This window comes from Lepisma saccharinum, chromosome 9 (assembly GCF_977018435.1).
Source record: "Lepisma saccharinum chromosome 9, izLepSacc3.1, whole genome shotgun sequence".
In the NCBI taxonomy this organism is placed as follows: domain Eukaryota; kingdom Metazoa; phylum Arthropoda; class Insecta; order Zygentoma; family Lepismatidae; genus Lepisma; species Lepisma saccharinum.
This window is the reverse complement of record NC_139237.1, coordinates 53,689,284-53,709,693: the sequence shown is the minus strand read 5'-3', so window position 1 is coordinate 53,709,693 and position 20,410 is coordinate 53,689,284. Positions and strand designations below refer to the sequence as shown.

The 20,410-nt window shown below is 39.1% G+C and overlaps 1 protein-coding gene across 1 annotated transcript in view; it reads left to right on the top strand.

Moving 5' to 3' along the window:
• Positions 1-20,410, top strand: part of CNPYb (FGF signaling regulator protein canopy b) — a 53,728-nt gene that overhangs the window by 14,062 nt on the left and 19,256 nt on the right. The window contains exons 3-4 of the mRNA XM_083128217.1: positions 645-779; positions 1,548-1,632. Of these exons, the coding sequence (XP_082984343.1) occupies positions 645-779; positions 1,548-1,632 (220 nt within the window). The remainder of the gene's footprint in view (positions 1-644; positions 780-1,547; positions 1,633-20,410) is intronic.

The following is a 20,410-nucleotide window of genomic DNA, read 5'->3' as shown; positions in this document are numbered from 1 at the left end:
TCATCTCTTTCTGTTACTATATTTACTTCTTAAGTTTATTATGAGTGAACTGCAATTCACTTACTTCCTTTTGAAGTATTGAAATAAAATCAGTATTAGATCACAATTTCCTCTGAATGTATATTAAAATTTTCGGATATTATATTATTTTCAATAGTTGATAATGTGATATTTTTGCTAATAAGAACATCTAAGTAATCTTGCAATGATCTACTGTGTACTTCAACATATATTTCTAAGACCCCCACTCGTCCATTTCCCATCAATAAGTATTTGGTTGACCCATCTGTATGTACTTATATATATTTATAAGCACATATCTGACTCAGTCACACTCATTTACCACATTAATAGTGCTGCCAACTGTTTTCATAAAAGTAACCACAATATCACCTTAATAGCGTCGGTAAATGTCAAGCATATACAGTGGAACCTCGATTTTACGTTTTTAAGGGGACCAAGCCCAAAAGACTTAAAGAGTGGGAAAATGTAAAACCGAGGATACTTTCATAACACTTTAATGATTGAATGTATAATGTGGAAAAATTTAAAACCTAGGAACGAAAAATCAAGGTCACACTGTATTTACTCTGATATTCACAGTTTAAAATTGAACAACTTATCAAGTTTCCTGCTTCTTTCAGTGAACTGCGGCTTGTCGAGTCCCTGGAAGGTCTCTGTGAGAGAATCCTGGAATACAACATTCATAAAGAAAGAAAAGACAGTACTCGTTTTGCAAAAGGAATGAGTCAAACCTTTCAGACACTTCATGGTTTAGTGTAAGTATGCAGGTTTAATTAATATAGCTTGGATTTTACAGTCCATAATTAAGAATATCTTGAGATTATCAGTTTTTGTTGTTCTTAGTTAAAAATTTATGCTACAATTTTTTTATATATATGATGCTAATATTTGACTTGAACATACTAAGACAAATTTCTGGCAGTAACAATACTTTTTATGGTGCTATTGTACATATTGCTAATCACAGCCACAATTGAAATTAAGTTCAGTAGTTATTTTCAATATATCTAAAAGTTTCCCCACCTTACAGCTGAAAGAGAACCGTATAAGTAACGTTAAGACAATTCAGTTTGCAACACTGAGCAGAACTGTCGCACGGCACTCTGGACAATTCCATGTTCAATTTTGTGCACTATGGAACTTGACCTTCTCTTGAGTTTCAAACTTCCTTGCACCCAGATAATAATAATAATAATAATAATTCCTTTATTTGGCAGCCGAGGTGGCAAATCTATTGTTACAAGTTTGCCTTCTCAGTGGTTATAACAGATCAGGCTGAAACTTTTAATGCATATATCATTTTGTCCATATATTAGAAATTAAACAACAATTTTGTTGCAAATACGAGTCGTGTGTCACAAGAGAACTCTTATTAGTTGTAAAGTGTTGCTGCTAGGTTGAGTTTTCTTGGAATATATGTATATAATTCCATCCATTTTCTCAGTTGTCATTTACTAATTAATTATGAATTTACTTGTAGTGTTGTGGTTGGTTATATATTTTTTTGCTTTGTTTTTATACAGGGACAAGGGAGTAAAAGTTGAACTTGGAATACCGTTAGAACTCTGGGATAAACCTTCAGTGGAAATTACTAATATGAAAACTCAGGTAAGATATTTAATGAATGTAATGTTTCTGGGTGAATAAAAAAGTGCACGAAAGCCCTAATTATGTGAGTTATACTCCATAGAGGGACCACAAACAAAAGAAGCTTTAGCAAAAAATCTTCACGCATCTTCCTCTCAATCCATTCAACTTGGGCCATAAGGAAGCATGCTCCACTCTGCCCCTCCCTGCAAGTAGGATGGGCAGGATACAAGGTCCTTTTGCCTGTGGCCCCTCTATACCTATCTTATTCAGTACTGAATTTCACAGGAGGAGTAGAAAGTATACATTTCTTACATGATTATGGATTAACAAGTACACTTTCCAAGTAAATGTGCTTCATATTTAAAATGTGTTATAGTTTTCCAATGGGGAATATTTACTGATGAGGACTCTCCTTAACCGTGTCAAAGAAATATGGAAGCTGATTTAACCTTCAGCAATTAAACCATCCAAATTATGTACTTCCAGATGGCTAGTTCACAAAACCACCACCATGTGGCAACAATTAACATGTCATTTCTTGAAAACTACAGATAATTATTCAGTTCTGTCTTTCTTGTTTATACAGGGTGAGTCACCTACAATTACCACTGAAAATATTTTGTGAACAACAATAAATATTTAAAAACTGCTTTCGCAGATATAAAGGTATGAGAGGGGCTCATGAAATTAGTGGGCACAGTACGTTCAACTACGCAAGGAAGTACAAATTTCAACACAAACTTTTTTTTTTTTTAATGAAAACCCTATTTTATTTTCAGCTCATTTGAAAGTATGGAAAAATTCATTAAGAATTGCGTTTGTTACATTGTAACACATCAAGTAGTTCTCAAGGAATTGTAATGTGAAGTTGACGCTTGAAACAAACTCTCACAGGTTGATTTGTGTGTCGTAACATACATATCCCTCTTTTGATGCCATTTGTGTATCGTAACAAACATGTTACTCTTCCAACAACTGCGGTTTACAATAAAATGTGTAGTTTGTACATAAATAAGATTTGCCAAAATATCTAGAAGGTTCTGATACATCTGTCTGAGTTAACAAATATTTGTACATTAAATTTTAAACATTCCGCCATCAGTTACGTACATGCAGGTTAGTACAGTAACATCTTTTTAATTTTCAATTAACGTTCAATAATTTACTTCATAATTTTTAGTACATCGGAACAATCAGCTCTTCTTGTTTGGTCATGACAAATCTTAAAGTTTTCAACTTTTAAATATTGCATCTTATATATATGTTTTCTTCCTTTTTAATTGATTTATCAAATAAAGCTACTGCATAACAAAGTACACTGATTAACCAGACGTTTGTGATAGTATACATACGATAAAAATGCCAAGATGATACTTATCTATGGCGAATGTTGGAAAAAAGGCAGCACAAGCATAGTGGGAATGCAGATTCACGCTCAACTTCACGTTACAATAACTCAAGAACTACTTGACGTATTACTGTAACAAACGCCATTCTTAATGATTTTTCCCTCTCACGCTTTTATATTTGCGGAAGCAGTTTTTCAATATTATTTGTTGTTCATGAAATATTTCCGGTGGTAATTTTAGGTGACTCACCCTGTATACATATGAAGACATGAAATCCTGGAATGGCAAAATATTTTAAACAAATACAGTTTGAAAATGTAAATTATTTCCCTCTAAAGTATTATGGGTGGCCGCAGTGGCTCAGTCAGTAACGCATCTGACTACCATGCTAAAGGTCCCGGGTTCGATCCCCGGCCGGTTCAAATCCGGGAACTTTTCTAACGATGGAAGCGGCCCCGGTGCCCACCCAGCGTCGAATAACATGGGTACCTGGGGGAAACCCTGGGGGGTAAAGGTGGTCAGAGGCGTGATGCTGATCACATCACCCCCACTCACGACCGGATCAAGAAAGTGTGGGGCGTTACCCCCATGGCGTGGTGCTATGCACAGGGGAGCACTTTACCTTTTTTTTTTCTAAAGTATTGTGAATGGCTATTACTCTTTAACTAGAGATTTTTACTGATACGTTTTACATGTAATAATGAAAACGTAAAAATAAATCACGATGTGTGGCAGTTAGTTGCCAGCAGAAGTCCAATTTTCAAAATTATGAGTTTCTAAAATTTTGCTTATTTGCCATTTTTTTAAAAAAATGGGGGGGGGGGCAGGGATGACAAGTCCTCAAAGAGTAGTTTCTTGTTGTGCTCCCCTGAGAATTTTGATCCACCCACCCCCTAGAATTATATTTGCCAATTTTTCAACTCGACTTTGCATTGTTGGATGAATATACTACTTCTACATACTATATTTTCGTTCACTTTGGTCTATTGGGAGTAACCACTGGAACATGCCAAATATGAATATTTTTGTAAAATTTTGATTTTCTTCTACTGCCTTTTTGTTATTGGTAAATATAATGTGTAAATTTCACCTCTGCTAAGAGTCTATGTCATTCTGCAAAAAAAATCATCTCTCTATGACAATTAGTTCTCTTCACATAATTTTTTATGCATCTTTGAGTTGGAAGTTTGAAAAGCATGCTCGTAAAATGTTTCTGTCTGTAGAAGGTAACATGTAGGGGATGCTCCTGTCCCATAAAGGTTAGCAAATTATAATATTAAGGTAACCAAGAAAATTCTGTTGGATTTTTACTGACACTTTCAAATTCCAAAAAGTGAAGTGAAACTGATCTGATAGGTCAAACAGTCTCCGTCAATCATCTGTCTTCAACATTCTGGATCATACGTATATCCCACTGTGGTATAAATCTGCAGAAATTGAACGAAGGAAGTCAAGTGCGGTTTGCACCTCATTTAGGTTTTGGAACTGCCGTCCTCTAAGGTGATTGTCCAGTGAATGGAACAGATGGTGATAGGATGGGGCAGTGTTCCCCTAACGGAAGCAGAGAATGGGTTTGTGAGTGACCTCATCTGTATGTGGCCTCACATTATCTAAGTAGAAGACACCTTTCCGATTCATGAGTGCTATTGCTGTTTCTATGTTTTTTTTAGTTTCTCATTAACACATGCCACCTGCTGAGAGCACATACAATGGAACCTCCATTTGACGTTTTTCAGGAGACCAAGTTGAAAGAACTTAATATCTGGGAAAATTTTGTAGCAATTTGCTCTATTGCGACCATGAACATTGAATGTATAATGCAGAAAATTGTAAAGCTGGGGAACATAAAATCGTGGTTCCACTGTAGTTGCATTGATTGTCTGGCCATGTGGCAGCAGTTCATGAATCATTATACCCTGAGTCCACCAAACACAGAGCATAATCTTCTTTTGATGCAGTGGTGGTTTTGGTTGTTTTGGAATGATTTTGTGCGTTGCAAATCAATGCCATGGAGTATCATAAAGAATCCACTTGTCATCGTATGCCAGCACTGTCTGTTTTGTACTGACATGGAATTATTCTCCCAAGTCATCATTTGTTCAACCATTGTTCACCTCAGTAGCCACCTGCAGAGAGTCTGTGACTGTGACTGTGGAAATATATGGTAGAACTGCAAGGGTTTCATCACCATCCTTGGATCTGCCCGACCTTGTGGCCGAGTGGTTAGCACATCGCGCTGCGACACCAAGGGTCCCGGGTTCGAATCCCGGTCGGGCTTGGTTGTTTGTGAATGTCCATTCATCAATTTCATCATTTCATCACTCATCCCCATCTTCGCAAATTAGCCAAGAGGCACAAAATGCAAAGTAAAATAAACTAAATCAAATCAAAATCAACCATCCTTCAATCTGTTAAATCACCATTATACTATCTACTAACTGTCCACATTGTCGAAAGCCTGGCATATTTTCTTTTCCACTGTTGTTGCATTTGTTCCAAGTGTAAGTTCATCCAGCATACAGGCCCTTATCATGCTGGTTGAATGTGTATGTGCCAAACAACAACTATTTATTGTCTTATCTGTTTAACCCTGAAGTTACAGTGTAAGGAGTGTGTGATATTTGTCATCGCCAGAAACCTGCAAAATTTCTTGGTTACCTTTATACAATGAACCATATTTTCAGATTGTGCGACAGTTATTTTGCTTCATGTTGTACCACATTAATTGTTAGAGAAAAGGGTTATTCATAAATATTCTGTAACATTTATTGCAAGTTCCTATCTTTCATGGTGTACAGAAGAAGTATTTTTTTGGTATGGATAAGTTTTAAAGTTAATAATGGCCATTACCAGCGATGCTTGTTTAGCTACTGATGAGGATGAGAAAAGTATTGATGTGGAAATTCTTGGGAGAAATATCCTTACTGATATCAAGTGGCTTAAGATAAGGTATGAAAAGACATTTGAGCTGTGCATGTGCACTTTCATGGGGATATTGCATCATGATCTAAAAACCCCATCCTGTTGCATAAAATTGGTGTAGAAAGTTAATTGAAAATATATCAGGTAAATTTTCTTTAGGCCTCATAGATTTCAGTAGTCCAAAGCAATTCTAAGCAAAGAATATTTTATGTGCATACCACAAGTATCGCAAGTCTCAGTGATCAAACGAAGGTCCAATTTATAAGTTGAAATTCGTATTTGCAAAATAAAAAATGGAGAAATGATTTACAGGAGCAGGGAGAAGCATTTTTGTAGGCAAGTTTTATCGTTCTCTTCTCAATATCTCTCTTATTTTCCAAAATAAATTTTAGGAGTACTCTCTTCATCAACTGTTGTATGGCACATTTTCAGTTTATAATACTTGGCCGTTGCAATACAATAACTTAAAAAAGTATTGCTATAAATGTTAATTTTAATATTGTGGTGAGAGGTGTTGTGATTGACACAAAGCTGAAAGGTCATCCATGAAGAACTGGAATTTATTTTCGAAACTTACTTTTCACAAACATGTGAATTTCCCTTAATAAGGAAGGGTGGGAAAGTTCTTACAATAGAATGTTCTTAGCAATCTTCTCTGTTCTTCCATTCCTACCAATATGTTCCTTCTCTGTTCTACCAATACAAATATGCTAACTAAAAGATAAACTTGGATCCCTTCCAGATGACAGCTATTTGGGACACAAAATATTGAAGTCAGTAATTACAATGTGCAATGTACACCACTGTCTCTACATATTTTCTTGAACTTTTCTTCACTTGTCTTATGCGACCATTGGAAGTGGGTTGGGGGAAATCTTTTTAAATTTAAATCACCTTGTAGATTTTTAAATTCATTCAAGTCTAAAAAGAACACTATATATATATGCAGATGGGGGACAAAATAATACGAACACCTGTGAAAAAGTATGCCACATTTCACACCGGCAGTAGAGCAGCATCACCTGGCACTCAAGTCTTGCCACCTAGTGGCTGTGAAGGGGAAGGTAGTCTGTCAACAGCAGTCATTGGTGGTGCATTTGTCTATCGTACGCTCTCGAGAGACGCTGCAATGTCAGACCTGACAGAGTTCCAAAGAGGCATGATTGTTGGAGCACGCTAAGCTGGAGCCAAGGTGACGGAAATCACAAACCTTGTGGGATGTGCAAGGAGCACAGTATCAGCCGTTATGACAGCGTACACAACACAAGGTAAGATGACATCTTCAAAGCACAACAGTGGATGAAAGACAAAGCTTGCTGCTCGGGATAGGAGGGTGTTGAAGCACATAGTGGCCTGAAAGCACAAGCAACCATTATCCAAGATAACATCTGAAATGAACAGACATCTCCAGGACCCCATTTCAACCAAAACTGTCAAAAGGGAACTCCATGCTGCAAACATTCATGGCAGAGTGGCAATTTGTAAGCCGTTGGTGACATCATGTAATGCTGTCAAGACACGCCAATGGTGCAGAGCTCACAGAAGTTGGTCCCCACAGCAGTGGCAACAAGTCATCTGGTCTGATGAATGAACATTCATGTTATTTCAGAGCACCGGGCACATTTATGTGTGGAGAATGCCCCAAGATGAGTTTCATCCTGACTGTGAAGAATGGATGGGTCCATTATGGTATGGGGTGCGATGTCTTGGCATGGTGTGGGATCACTTTTTTTTCTGGATGGGAAGATGAACGCCAATCACTATCGGAGCATTCTCGGGGATCATCTCCATCCTTTTGTCCAGACTTTATTTCCTGGGGAGCGTCTGCTTTTTCAAGACGACAACGCTCCTATCCACACTGCTGGGTCTGTCCAAACATTGTTCGAAGAACTAGACGATGAAGTAGGACATCTTGAATGCCCCCCACAGTCTCCTGACTTGAACATTATAGAACATTTGTGGGGATATTTGTAGTCCAAACTGCATGCTCAAATTCCGCCTCCAGCTACACTTTCGGAATTGGAGACTGCTCTGGAGGAAGAATGGCTCCATATTCCCTTAAACATTGTGCATGACCTCTATGTGTCCATCCCACGTTGCATACGAAGTGTACTTCAGTCACAGGGTGGTCCAACCCCATATTAATGAATATTTTATCTAATTTCACAGGTGTTCATATTATTTTGTCCCCATCTCTCTGTGTGTGTGTGTGTGTGTGTGTGTGTGTGTGTGTGTGTGTGTGTGTGTGTGTGTGTGTGTGTGTGTGTGTGTGTGTGTGTGTGTGTGTGTGTGTGTGTGTGTGTGTGTGTGTGTGTGTGTGTGTGTGTGTGTGTGTGTGTGTGTGTGTGTGTGTGTGTGTGTGTGTGTGTGTGTGTGTGTGTGTGTGTGTGTGTGTGTGTGTGTGTGTGTGTGTGTGTGTGTGTGTGTGTGTGTGTGTGTGTGTGTGTGTGTGTGTGTGTGTGTGTGTGTGTGTGTGTGTGTGTGTGTGTGTGTGTGTGTGTGTGTGTGTGTGTGTGTGTGTGTGTGTGTGCGCGCGCGCGCGCGCGCGTTGGTATACCCGTCATTAGGAGGAACAAGATCAGAAAAATTACCAGCATTAAGAGGGATTTTTTCATTGCGAGGTAATTTTGGTGGTTCCTCGGAACGAGAGAGCACATTATTTAATATTATGGCCGAACGGGCAAAGGAAAATTTAATGTCGTGGAATTAATCGACGAAGGGGACCAAGATCTATATTTTGATAAAAAATAGAACAATGTCCGACAATTGTACTCGGAGTTATGCTACAAAACAGTGCATTTTTCTGGTTCCTCTTTTCGGGGCATTGTGCCTGTACGTGTGTATCAGGTGTTTATCGGTTCCTCTCAACGGGGCTCTGTGCTTATCACCTACACACAACGTGTGTGTCGTTTGTGCGACGCCAGAGACATCTGCAGTGTGTGAAAAATTGCGGAACTACATCAGCGGTGACGTCAAGGCGGAGCGAGGAAGATCGTAGGGGGTGGGGCCTGCGGTTGCAGAGAACAGCATTGTCGGATCTCCCCCTCAACTTACATGACTCAGCATTTTTCACTGACGGCTCTGAACGTTGCATTGTTCGCAGTGCTGCATAAGTTGCAACGCTGGAGAATGCAGAGTTGCTACATCATTGCCTACATGGGAAATGTTAACGGCGCTTCACGATTGCGTTCTGAGAGGGTTCGTTGTGTGAGTGGAACCACGAGCAAAACAACCTGCGCAGACCCTCGAGTCATGTGCACCGTACCCCCGCGAGTAGGGGAGGGGGAGAATTGACCATGTTTCCTTATGGCCCGAGGTGGAGGGAAGAAGGGAAAGTTGCACGGGGACTTCTCGTCCCAAGGTTTTTTTCCTTGTGGTCGATCTATAGTAGCCGTATTTAATATATCGGTTTGAGCTTGGGCAATTATGTCTCGTATTTCTCGGAAAATATATATATCAACGAAGAATTGTAGCAATCTGCCGGAGGGCGCGTGTGAGCGAGCAAAGAATATTGTAGGAAATGCTTTTGTATTTCCTCATAAAGAAAGCAAACTAGTAGGATTTCTTCTTGTATTAATTAACAAAATATTCAACCAGAGTTCCTATGCTAGAATACTGGAAATGATCAATCTGACTAAAACACAAAAGCCAGATACAGGACAATATAGTACAAAAACAACATACCTTTTTCGTTCTTAATTATGGTCTAACTATTCGTTTTCTCCGTCTACTCCACTCGTTAAAAATTTGCTCCTCCTCTGTGGTGACAGTGGCGTATTTAAGAGTACGACTTTAATCTCCTTCCCGAAATACCTTCCACCCTTAAAATGTTTCTTTCGTCACTAGAATGCAGATGCATATGTTCAAAAATGGCAAAGTTCGTAGTTAAACATTAATAAGAATAGGTTCTTCACTAACATTTCAATATTTTTCGTAATACATGTCTCTAAACTAAGGTAGAATTCACACCGAACTTACAGGCGACACATGTTGCTTGAGGATTTCACCAATCCAACGCAAGTTTCTGAGCCCTATTATGCCTGCCGCTACGTTATGAAACGTTGCTGTGGATTGACGCGTTTCCAATCGACATATGTCATTTGCACTTGCTGTTTGGAGTGAAATCCACGTGTTGCTTGACGTTTCGGTCTGAAAGTTACAGCCGACAAGCAACACGGAGATGCCAAGCAGCTTTCAGACCAAAGCGACACACAACACATGTCGCTTCGGAACTAGTCAATCAATATCAACGTTTCACACCTTAGCGGTAGCCCCAGAAGACTGAGTTCGACTGGTGAGATTCTCAAGCACTACATGTCTCTTCAATGTGAAATCTCTCAATGAGAGAAGAGCCCAGTTCGAGAGACATGTAAAAGCTCACTAAAGCAACACATACACCGCGCACAAGTGAACAGACCAAGTCAATTTGATGCACGGCCCGAGCGACATGGTGATTTCACACCCAAGCGACAAGCGACACGCAAAAGATTCATTGCGTATGCGGGAACAACAGAAACAGGTGACACGATGCACCGTATTGAGAACATAGTCCAGTCCAAGCTACAAATGCATCTTGTGTCGCTTCAGTTCAAAATTTTTGTTTTCAAGAAGCACGTTACATGGGGATTTCACACTGAAACGACACGAGACGCATGATTTTGTGCGAGCAATAAAGGTTTCGATTTCCTGTGGGGCATAGCACCTTGCACTGGCGTACGCAGGGGGGAGCTGATGGGGCTACTGCCCTCCAGAAATTTTAAGAAAATCCAAATTTTTAGATGAAAATTTGTTAAGAATTCAAAGAAAGGAAAGATGTAAACGCAAACCTCCCTTAAAGTTAAAATGACACCCGATAACCATTTCTGTCTTCGAGTACAATTTTAATAGAGTGAAAAGTTCAAAATGTACGATAGCCTATATATTTTATTCGGTATCCCACAATTCTAGAACAAAGCTATATACTATACACCTTTAAAATTTCAGCCCCTCCAGAACAAAAATCCTGCTTACGCCAGTGGCACCGTGAGAACAATTGGAGCAGACTATGATATCGAAAACCAGAAAACTACGGCGACTCAATTGTATTTAACTTAGTATATGGCACGTGTTTTCCCTCTTCTCGAGTGGCAGCAACGAATCGTCCTCTACGTATGGTCAGTGCATCGCCCACTGGCATATACATGAGGGAGGGATGAGAGACAGGCCTGTGGCAAGGAGTAGCAAGTCTCCATTTTGACTTCACAGCCTAACAAAGAAATCTAAAGGTGGCCAGGAGGGGAAATTTCCTTTCGGCTCAGGATCGTGGTGTGTGTTGCAAGGCGTGCTGTCGACAGTGGCGGCGATTGGGTTCCAAAACTGGGTTGGGCAAAGGAACTTTACTTTTCCTTTATAGATAAGCTTTAGCATAGTATCGGATCAAAAGTGGCTAAAAGTGGGGGGGGGGAGGGGCAACTGCCGCCCTACGCTCCCTCAGTCAGTAATGATTATTCGACTGTGAAATCAGTTGAAATATTGGAATCAGATTCTTTTCTCATTCATCCATACACATTCTATTTCATTTCGCTTTGTAATAAAAATAAGCACTTGATAAATTTTAAAAAATATATATTTTTAAAATTGTTTTTAAAATCAACGAAATTAGACAGAAATATGACTGACACATTTTAAGAAAGAAATTACAGTCCGTGAATTACTTTTTCACAGTGTTCAATAATTTTATTAGGAAGCGCTTTTCTGCCATTTTATTTAACCGCAACGGTGCGGATGTGTGGTGTTTAGAAGAAATTTAGGAAGGGACACGTCATGCCCAGGCGGGGATTCAAACCCGGAAACCCTGGCGTCGTATTACACTGAACTAACCTCTCCCCCAGATTTTGGAGGACAGAAAGTAAGTTATTAATATAATATACAAGATGTAATATATTATATATTACATATTATATAATATAATATTCGAACCAGTGTATAGGGCCTCCCCGATGGCGCAGTCGTTGCCTTGTAATCAAGGGGTCCCGGGTTCGATACCCGGTGGAGGCACATAGTGGTTCGGATCCCACTTTAAACTGTAGGTCCAGTCCCGATTAGCCTTACTGTGCATAAAGTGGACTTAAAACACCAAATCAAACCAAACCAGTGTATAGTGCACCTCCACTGCATATCGCCAGTTTACAAGGCGATTCTCATATTCTCTATACCTTGTACTATTCACAGTTACAATACAAGTGTTAACCCATTGAGAAACCTAGGTTTGCCATTTTGGAATCTCTCTCTCCAGGAAGTAGTGTAATCAAGGGGTCCAGAGTTCGTTACCCGGTTGAGGCAATTGCATGGACGTCCGCAGGATTTTTTCCAGGGAGGGGCAAGGAAGGTATTTTTTCCAGGGGGGGCAAACGAAGGCAAATTTTCCCCAAAAATTGTGTTGTTCCCTAAAAAACATTGCTTTAATTTGAATTTATGGTGTTCATACAATAATTAACACATATTATTGCGGCTAAAATGAAATTATATGTGTGAAATACATATTTTTAGTTGACTTTCATTTTCCAGGGGGGGGGCCATGGCTCCCCCCTTGCCCCCCCCTTCCGGACGCCCATGGGCAATTGTGGTTCCGATCCCACTTTAAACTGTAGGTTCAATCCCGATTACCCTTTCTAGGCATAAAGTGTACTTAAAAACAATCTTACATTGAACTTGATTGAAATTACATTTTTGCTTGCAAGTTTGAATATGTATATTAATATTAATAATATTAACAATAATTACTTTAATTAATAGAGTACGTAATGAAGTACGAAAACATTGAGATCTGATCAAATTGTCCTTTGCTTATAGAGATGTTATTGACGCAAGTATTGATTGAATGAACTGCAATGAGTTATTTGCTACCCTTGAAAAAAAAAAACGAACCAAACGAAAACGCCGCCCGCCTCCCCCTCCCTGTCCTGTTTAAGGGGAGAGAGTGGTCAGACGTTCAGACCAGACGCTTGGCAACTCTGAACTACCCTTTCTTTGTCAGTGCCGGGGGGGGGGGGGGGGGTGCGAAGAAGTGTTTGCGCACCTTTTAATTTTCTTCCGCACACATTTTTCAACCAATAACATGTATGGATGAGTGGAAGAAAAGGCTTTGTATGGCCTTAACTCCGCCATTTAAAACAAGGCATTAATAAATAAATAAATAAATAAACTCTTAAGAGTGCCATCTCCGGTGGAGGCACACTTTAAACTGTAGGTCCAGTCCCGATTAGCGTTACTGTGCATAAAGTGGACTTAAAATACCAACTCAACAACAACAACTCTTAGAGTGCCATGCTATCTCATGTCATATTCACCGCCGAATGTTACGTTCTAAAGTGAGACCGCTGTTATTGTTTACAACAGGTAAACACAGATCGCCGATTTCTTTCCTGTACTGTCGGCAGTTTATAAAGGCAAGCCGCCATTTTCTTTCTTTTGTCAGCATTGTTGTTAAGAATTGTTTCTTCTTATGTTTCACGTAGTCTGTGTTTGTCGATAAGTGCCTATAGCTCAGTGTCAGGTGCTTTGTGTTATCCTTTGCGTTGTTGATACACCGTTTTTGTTGTCTGCCTACTGTCGGATCAAAAATTATGTATACTCGAGTTTTGGACTCCAATTAAAAATTAATCAGTAGACCTATATAAAAACGAGTTACATCAAAATTTGACTGTTTCAATTCTGTATTAAGCTATAGTGACCAATTCTTTTTCGAGTATGATTCGATTTTTAGTCGTCTTGAGAATAAAAAAAAGTGCCGTTTTTTGCGTTTTCCAAACAAGAAATCCAAAAAATTTAAAAAATCGTCCGATCGTGATCGAATTTAAATATGCAGGTAGAAAGGTTGTAAATAGAATTCTTAATTTTCAATTTTTTTTTATTGGGTAAAAAGTCAAATGTGTCATCAATTTTCTGAAACATATTCCCTCCCATCCCGTGGGAAAATACCTTGCTTGCATTTCCTTGGAAAAAATCTTCCAATTTTTCATGTATGTCATTGGCCTCCCTTCAACAAGCTGTTCTTTTCAAATTTTTGGCCTCTCCGATGGCGCAGTGGTAGCATCGTCGCCTTGTAATGAAGGGGTTCCGGGTTCGATTCCCGGTGGAGGCATATAGTGGTTTGAATCCCACTTTAAACTGTAGATTCAGTCCCGATTAGCCTCACTGTGCACAAAGTGTACTTAAACACCAACTCAATCAATCAATCAATCAAATTTCTAAACATGTCTTGTACTAAAACCGAGCAAGAGTGAAGCAGTTGGAGTTTTAAAATCCACTTTATGCACAGTAAGTCTGGACCTATAGTTTAAAGTGGGATCCGAACCACTGTGTGCCTCCATTGGGTATCGAACCCGGGACACCTTTCGCTAGTTTTATCCACTTTCATTGGCATATTATTGGAATTTCAATTAGTGGCTAAAACATGCATGCATGTTTCATGTTTTCTTTATTTTCAACACCGCGCCCCTTAAATTTCATTCCACACCCTCTCAGCACTTCTACAGAGCATTCATTCCCCGACATTCGCTACGAGACTCGGCGGCTAGCGGCCCGGCGTCAGCGCTTGTCTTTCCTAGTGAACGGGTCCGCGACAGTCGCACGCTAGTCTGTTTTTTTCGCTCTCCCTGCCTTCGCTCTCTTTCCCTTTCTGTTGACGTTGCAGACTGACGCCAGTATAATCATCCCTCGGAAGTTGTGTTGTGTCTTGTCCGTGTGTTGAAGATTGTGGCTTAATATGGCAGCACAAAAGTTTACATTGCAACAAAGAATTTACGTTGTCGAGTATTACTTCGGAAAGAGGAATTGTGGAGAAGTGCGACGACGTTTTGCAATGAAATTTTCTGGTGTTCCCGTTCCACATAGAACCACTATATTAAACCTCGCAAAAAAGTTTAGAGTAACAGGGTCAGTTCTGAATAAAAGTGGAAAGAAAAATGGGGAAATCTAAAAAATAAAGTATACAAAGACAATCCGCACACCATCAGTGAGTTAAAAGAGAGTATTGTACGAGAAATCGGGACAATTACAGTAGACGAACTTGCACGTATAAATGCCAATTTCCTTCGGAGATGCCAGGAATGTGTTGCAGCAGAGGGACATCATTTTCAACACCTTCTGTAGTCAAGGTTAGTACACAATATGAAAACTGTAATTTTAATAGCCGACTCTAGCGACTGTCGCGGACCCTGTTCACAGGGAAAGACGAGCGCTGCTACCGGGCCGCTTGCCGCCGAGTCTCGTAGCGAATGTAAGGGAATGCTCTGTATATAATTAATTCTGGCAACGCACCAAGATTTACGGTTGTGGTTTTCTCTCCGTTGAGGACAACGAGGACGTTTATGTAAGCAAATAAATAAAATAATAATAATAAACAGTTGTGTTTATATACGTACGTATACGTATATAATTTGTATCCCCTCCTCCACATTCACCTGAAAGTGGCAACAGTTGTGATTCGTGGGACCGTCTGCTCAGTTGATATCTATGTTTTGGCTTTTTGAGTGTGTGCAGTATTCCCCAAGGCCCTCTTCTCTTGTTGTTGCTGTGCAGAAACACAATAATCCTGAAATCGCTTGTATAGCTAGGAATTAAGTACAATGTAAGTGACAGCGTTGAAGAGATTAGAGGGAAGAAATGGTATAGCAATGAGCGAAGTTGCCAAACGAAGAATGTGTGTATGAGAAATTACTATTGTTTTTGCATGCTTAGTTCGTTATTAACTTCTTTCCTTTTGTTGCAACATATGATTTTTACTTCGAGACTTATAATAGGTCTGTGTGGGCCTCCCTGATGGCTCAGTGGCAGCGTCGTCACCTTGTAATCGGGGGTCCATGGTTCGATACCCTGTGGAAACACATACTTGTTCGGATTCCACTTTAAAATGTAGTTCCAGTCCCGATTAGTCTTTCTGTGCATAAATCGACTTAAAACAACAATTCAATTCAATTATAATGAATGCTTTCATTATACTTTAATAATCCTAATTATTATGCATTGAAATATATATTGATACAATCAACTCCATAAAATGCTGAAAATTGATATTGGAAATATTAATAGATTGAAGAAACAGGTGTATATAACTTTACTCTTCTTGTTTAAAGTAATCGAATTTTGAAGGAAAATGTAACTCACTTCCCCTTTTGTTATTTAGTGTCTAGTGGAGTGACCTACTAATTCTGACAGCAAATTCAATGAGTCATGATATTCATCCTGGTCATGCAGGGTGTGGCTGCCTTTAGATTGTGTTTCATTTATCACATATTTAATAGTTCATCCTCATGCCGCAATTAACCTGGATACATATAATTTTGACCATAAATAGCAAAATGCAAGTAAAAACTTCTTGAAATTTACGATTTTCTTCGCATCAAAATTGTGGACATATGCCTAGTAGGCTCCTGTTGTCTGCAAGAAAAAAGCTGGAATTTTATGAAATTTCTTGCCGCGTCTCATCGGGCTTGAAATGTATTACTTCACAAGAAAATTTTGAACAACTGTACTATCTTGCATTACGAGTTATAAAAGTAAGTAAATTCATCAAAAACTTTCACAAATCGTGTTTTAATACTGTCATAAACAGAATAGTGAATTGAAAGTGTCTGGGTATGGTTTGTGGAGGAGGTTTGTGTCTTTTTAAAGGTATCATTATCGTAAAATCTGATAATAGTCATTTAAATGTTTTTAGTGAAAGAATAGCCTCACAGTTTCCATACGTCTGAATTACTGGCTCTACAATGGCTTTTGTGATAGTTCAACGGTTTGAGAGCTTTGATAAGTATTGGTTGTGCCAAGCTCGCACTGCCGTACCCATGTAGTTGATGGGAGTTATGGCCCCGTATTTGACCCAGGTTAAAACAAAATAGAAGTCGAATAAATGAGAAGATGGCAAAATTTTAGACTGTGTGCTAAGAAGAATAAGCCATAACCAGTGGCGTAAATAACACCCCCGCAACCCCATCGTGCGGGGGAAGGGGGCCGAGCTTCGGGGGTGCATTAATTTTTGTTGATTTGGAGTTTTTTTAAGTCCACTTTATGCACAGTAAGGCTAATCGGGACTGGACCTACAGTTTAAAGTGGAATCCGAACCACTATGTGCCTCCACCGGGTATCGAACCCCGAACCCCTTGATTACAAGGCGACGACGCTACCACTGCGCCATCGGGGAGGCCCTGGGGGCGCATTACGAATGACTGATAGTTCACAAGTTTTCTTTTTGGCGTTAAAATATATTTTCAACCAAACATGTATTTTTATGCACCTGCAATTGCAAACATAAAATGTTAATCACTAGAAAAGTAGAAAGCGAATTACCAGATTAGAAGAAAACCCTTCATTAGCTGTATATTTCAACCTCCGATTATTATACCCTAGTACTTAAACCGGACAGAAACGTCGTCGCCTTGTAATCAAGGGGTTCCGGGTTCGATACCCGGTGGAGGCACATAGTGGTTCGGATCCCACTTTAAACTGTAGGTCCAGTCCCGATTAGCCTTACTGTGCATAAAGTGGACTTAACACACCAAATCAATGAATTAAACCGGACAGAAAAGAGAGATTTTGGTTATGCTACTCCTCTATTTTAGACGCTGCTTATTGTGTTGGTTGGTTTCTTGTGTTTATTAGTTGTTTGCCAATAGGTTCGATAAACACTTTAATGGTGCATGGTGTAAAGGTAAAATTAATGATTGGATAGGTTTAAGTAAAAAAAGAAATCAAAGAACACCAAACCGATATCACATGATATATTTGATGTTGCGATATTTTTGCAACTATTAGTTACAAGTACGAAATTTGGTGATTTGAATTAACTGTGAATTATCAAGTTGATACAATATGATATGCCTATTCTAGATCAGCCTGTCTGTTTGCCTGTTTTACTCGGCCCAACAATCGAACCCAATCTGAACGTAGCTGTCACGATCCACGTAACTCAGTTCTGCGTAATTCGGTTTTATACGTAAATTACTGTAGGTCTCGGGAAAATATAATTTTAAAACGTGTTAATTAACCTTTACTTGTACGTAATGCATTTATAGGTAATTCTGTGTTATACCTATAACATCCACTTTAAACTGTAGGTCCAGTCCCGAATAGCCTTACTGTGCATAAAGTGGACTTTAAACAACAAATAAATCAATCAATCAATCAACCTATAACATAAAATACAGTTGATTTGTACGTAACCAAGCTACAACAATGTCACACAAAAACACAAATACGCAACAGGATAGGTGGATATGGCGGCGGTCGGTCTGGAATTGCGAGAAAGGGTAGTGCGGCGCGGCGGTGTCACAGAGAAGACAACAAACAGAGGTGGCACGCGGCATGAAATCAGAGGAGATTTGACGCAGTTGTTGAGAACAAGATACGAATTTTATTTTGTACGTACACTAGGTTGGCCACGTTTTCTTAACAGAAAATTAGGACATTCATGGATGCTAACAGGGGGGGGGGGGTTGTAGCTATAACTAAAAGAGCACAGGGTCCAGTACACCCCGCCCCCCTCTTTGGCAAAGAAAAAGTCATGCTGCTTATGTTTCCTGAAACATTACATAATTCTCTTTAATCTATTTTCCTCTTGATTTTATTTGATTTTTGTTATTTAACACCGTCTAATTGGCTAATTGCAACAATGAATATGAGTTTCAATTCATGAGAGAGGAAAAGTTACCTGCTTGGTCAGAAAGTAAATTGTATACGGGAAGTCAACGCTAATCCACATAAAACTATTCAAGTGACAAATGTAATGCACTTAAGAATTAAACTTTTAACTTGTAAATTCGTTAATTTAGCACTTTATTACAGAAATGACCTGTATTATACTGTATGTTGTAACTCAAAATAGATGCAGTTATTTTAATAATGGCGTGTTATGTAAATCTGATTTCTAAGTAATTCTCAGTTATACGTATTATTTTCTCTTCACCTTGACATACGTATAACTCAGGTTCAACTGCATAGCCATTGTGTTTTTCAACTCCCGTCAATAGTAGCATCATGTATCTGTTGGGATCAGATTCAATGGTAAACCATATTGCTCGAGGAGTGATGCCCAAAATAATCAATACCACCCTCTGTGAGGCAAAGGGTCATAAGATGGAGGGGGGCGCTAGTTGTCGTGGTGGATTCATTCTTGTGTAATATTCGCTTATTTCCAATTTCCAAAAAGTAACCTCAAGAAAGGTACCAAACTGGAATGTGTGATCTCACGTTTGGAAAGATGGCATTTCTTGCTTACAATTTAACTGTTCATTTTATTATATTTTTTACACTATAAGGCAGAAGTGTTTGAAATTTGCAACGGGAAGGTGAAGATTAGACTATGTACTTAAGTAAATAGTGGAGATGGGTCAGTGCTTCGAAGTAATTCGTTACTTATAATGCCGCCGTTTGCAACTAATACTTAAATTCATCAAGTACCTAACTGTAACGCAGTTACCTTCCAAAGGGAATAACTGCAACTCTGTTACTTTTTAGGTAAATGTAACAGGTTTATTTAGTTACTTCTAAAGTTACTTTTCCCGGTAATTATATGCTAACTTTGCGAACAATAGGACGAAAGAGAAAACATGACAACTCTCTTTATGATTGCTTGTGTCTCCGGGAATCTGGAGTAACCAGATATCGACGAAAATACGATACAGTCAGTACCTTTTCATTTCTATGCTCAATTTAGAAGCATGACGTACGAGTATCGTAAGTAGTAATGTAGTATAAAGATAATACAACAAAAATTGTGACATGCTTAATTATCTACATCTGAATCTAGAACTGTAGATTCGGATCTTGTATGAAAATAAAAATCGGTATCCGGAACCGAAAATCAGAACCGGATATCAGGATCCAGTATCACCCGAGTTCCAGATCTAGCCATCCCAAACGCTAGTTCCTTTCCTTGCGATAGATCCGGCCTCAGGGTTGGCTGCGCCCTGTTCGAGGAAACAAGCTGGCGCCCACCTCTTCATTTTCAAGGATTATCTTGTGAATTACATGGGAGTACATTTTCGCTAAATTCATTCCTCTGATTCAATGTCACGAAATCTGTTTTTGTCTCTTGAGAATAGAAAGAAAAATGCATGTCTCATTTCAAAAACATGTAAGTTCATTTTGTAGGAATATTCATTCCTTTTTGAGGAAACCTAAACTTGAAGGAAAGTCTTAGCTAAATATCTCTACATCCCGGCAGGGATGCCCATTCCCCAAGGCCTTTGACGCACTCCTTCCCCCATAAAGATATAATATTTCCCCCACCCCCACCTTTATGCCGAATTATTTACTGAAATTATTTTGGTCACAAAAAATTTGCGGAACAATACAATATAAACAAATGTAAGCACTACATGTTTACTTTAGGTATTGTTTTCAATATATACATTTATATGTTTATTATATGTTACTTTGACATTGATTGGGGGTCCCGGGTTCGAATCCTGGCCTGGGAATGGATGTTTGTTAGTGTTCATTCATCAATTTCATCATGATCCCATCTTCACAAATTAGCCAAAAGTGGC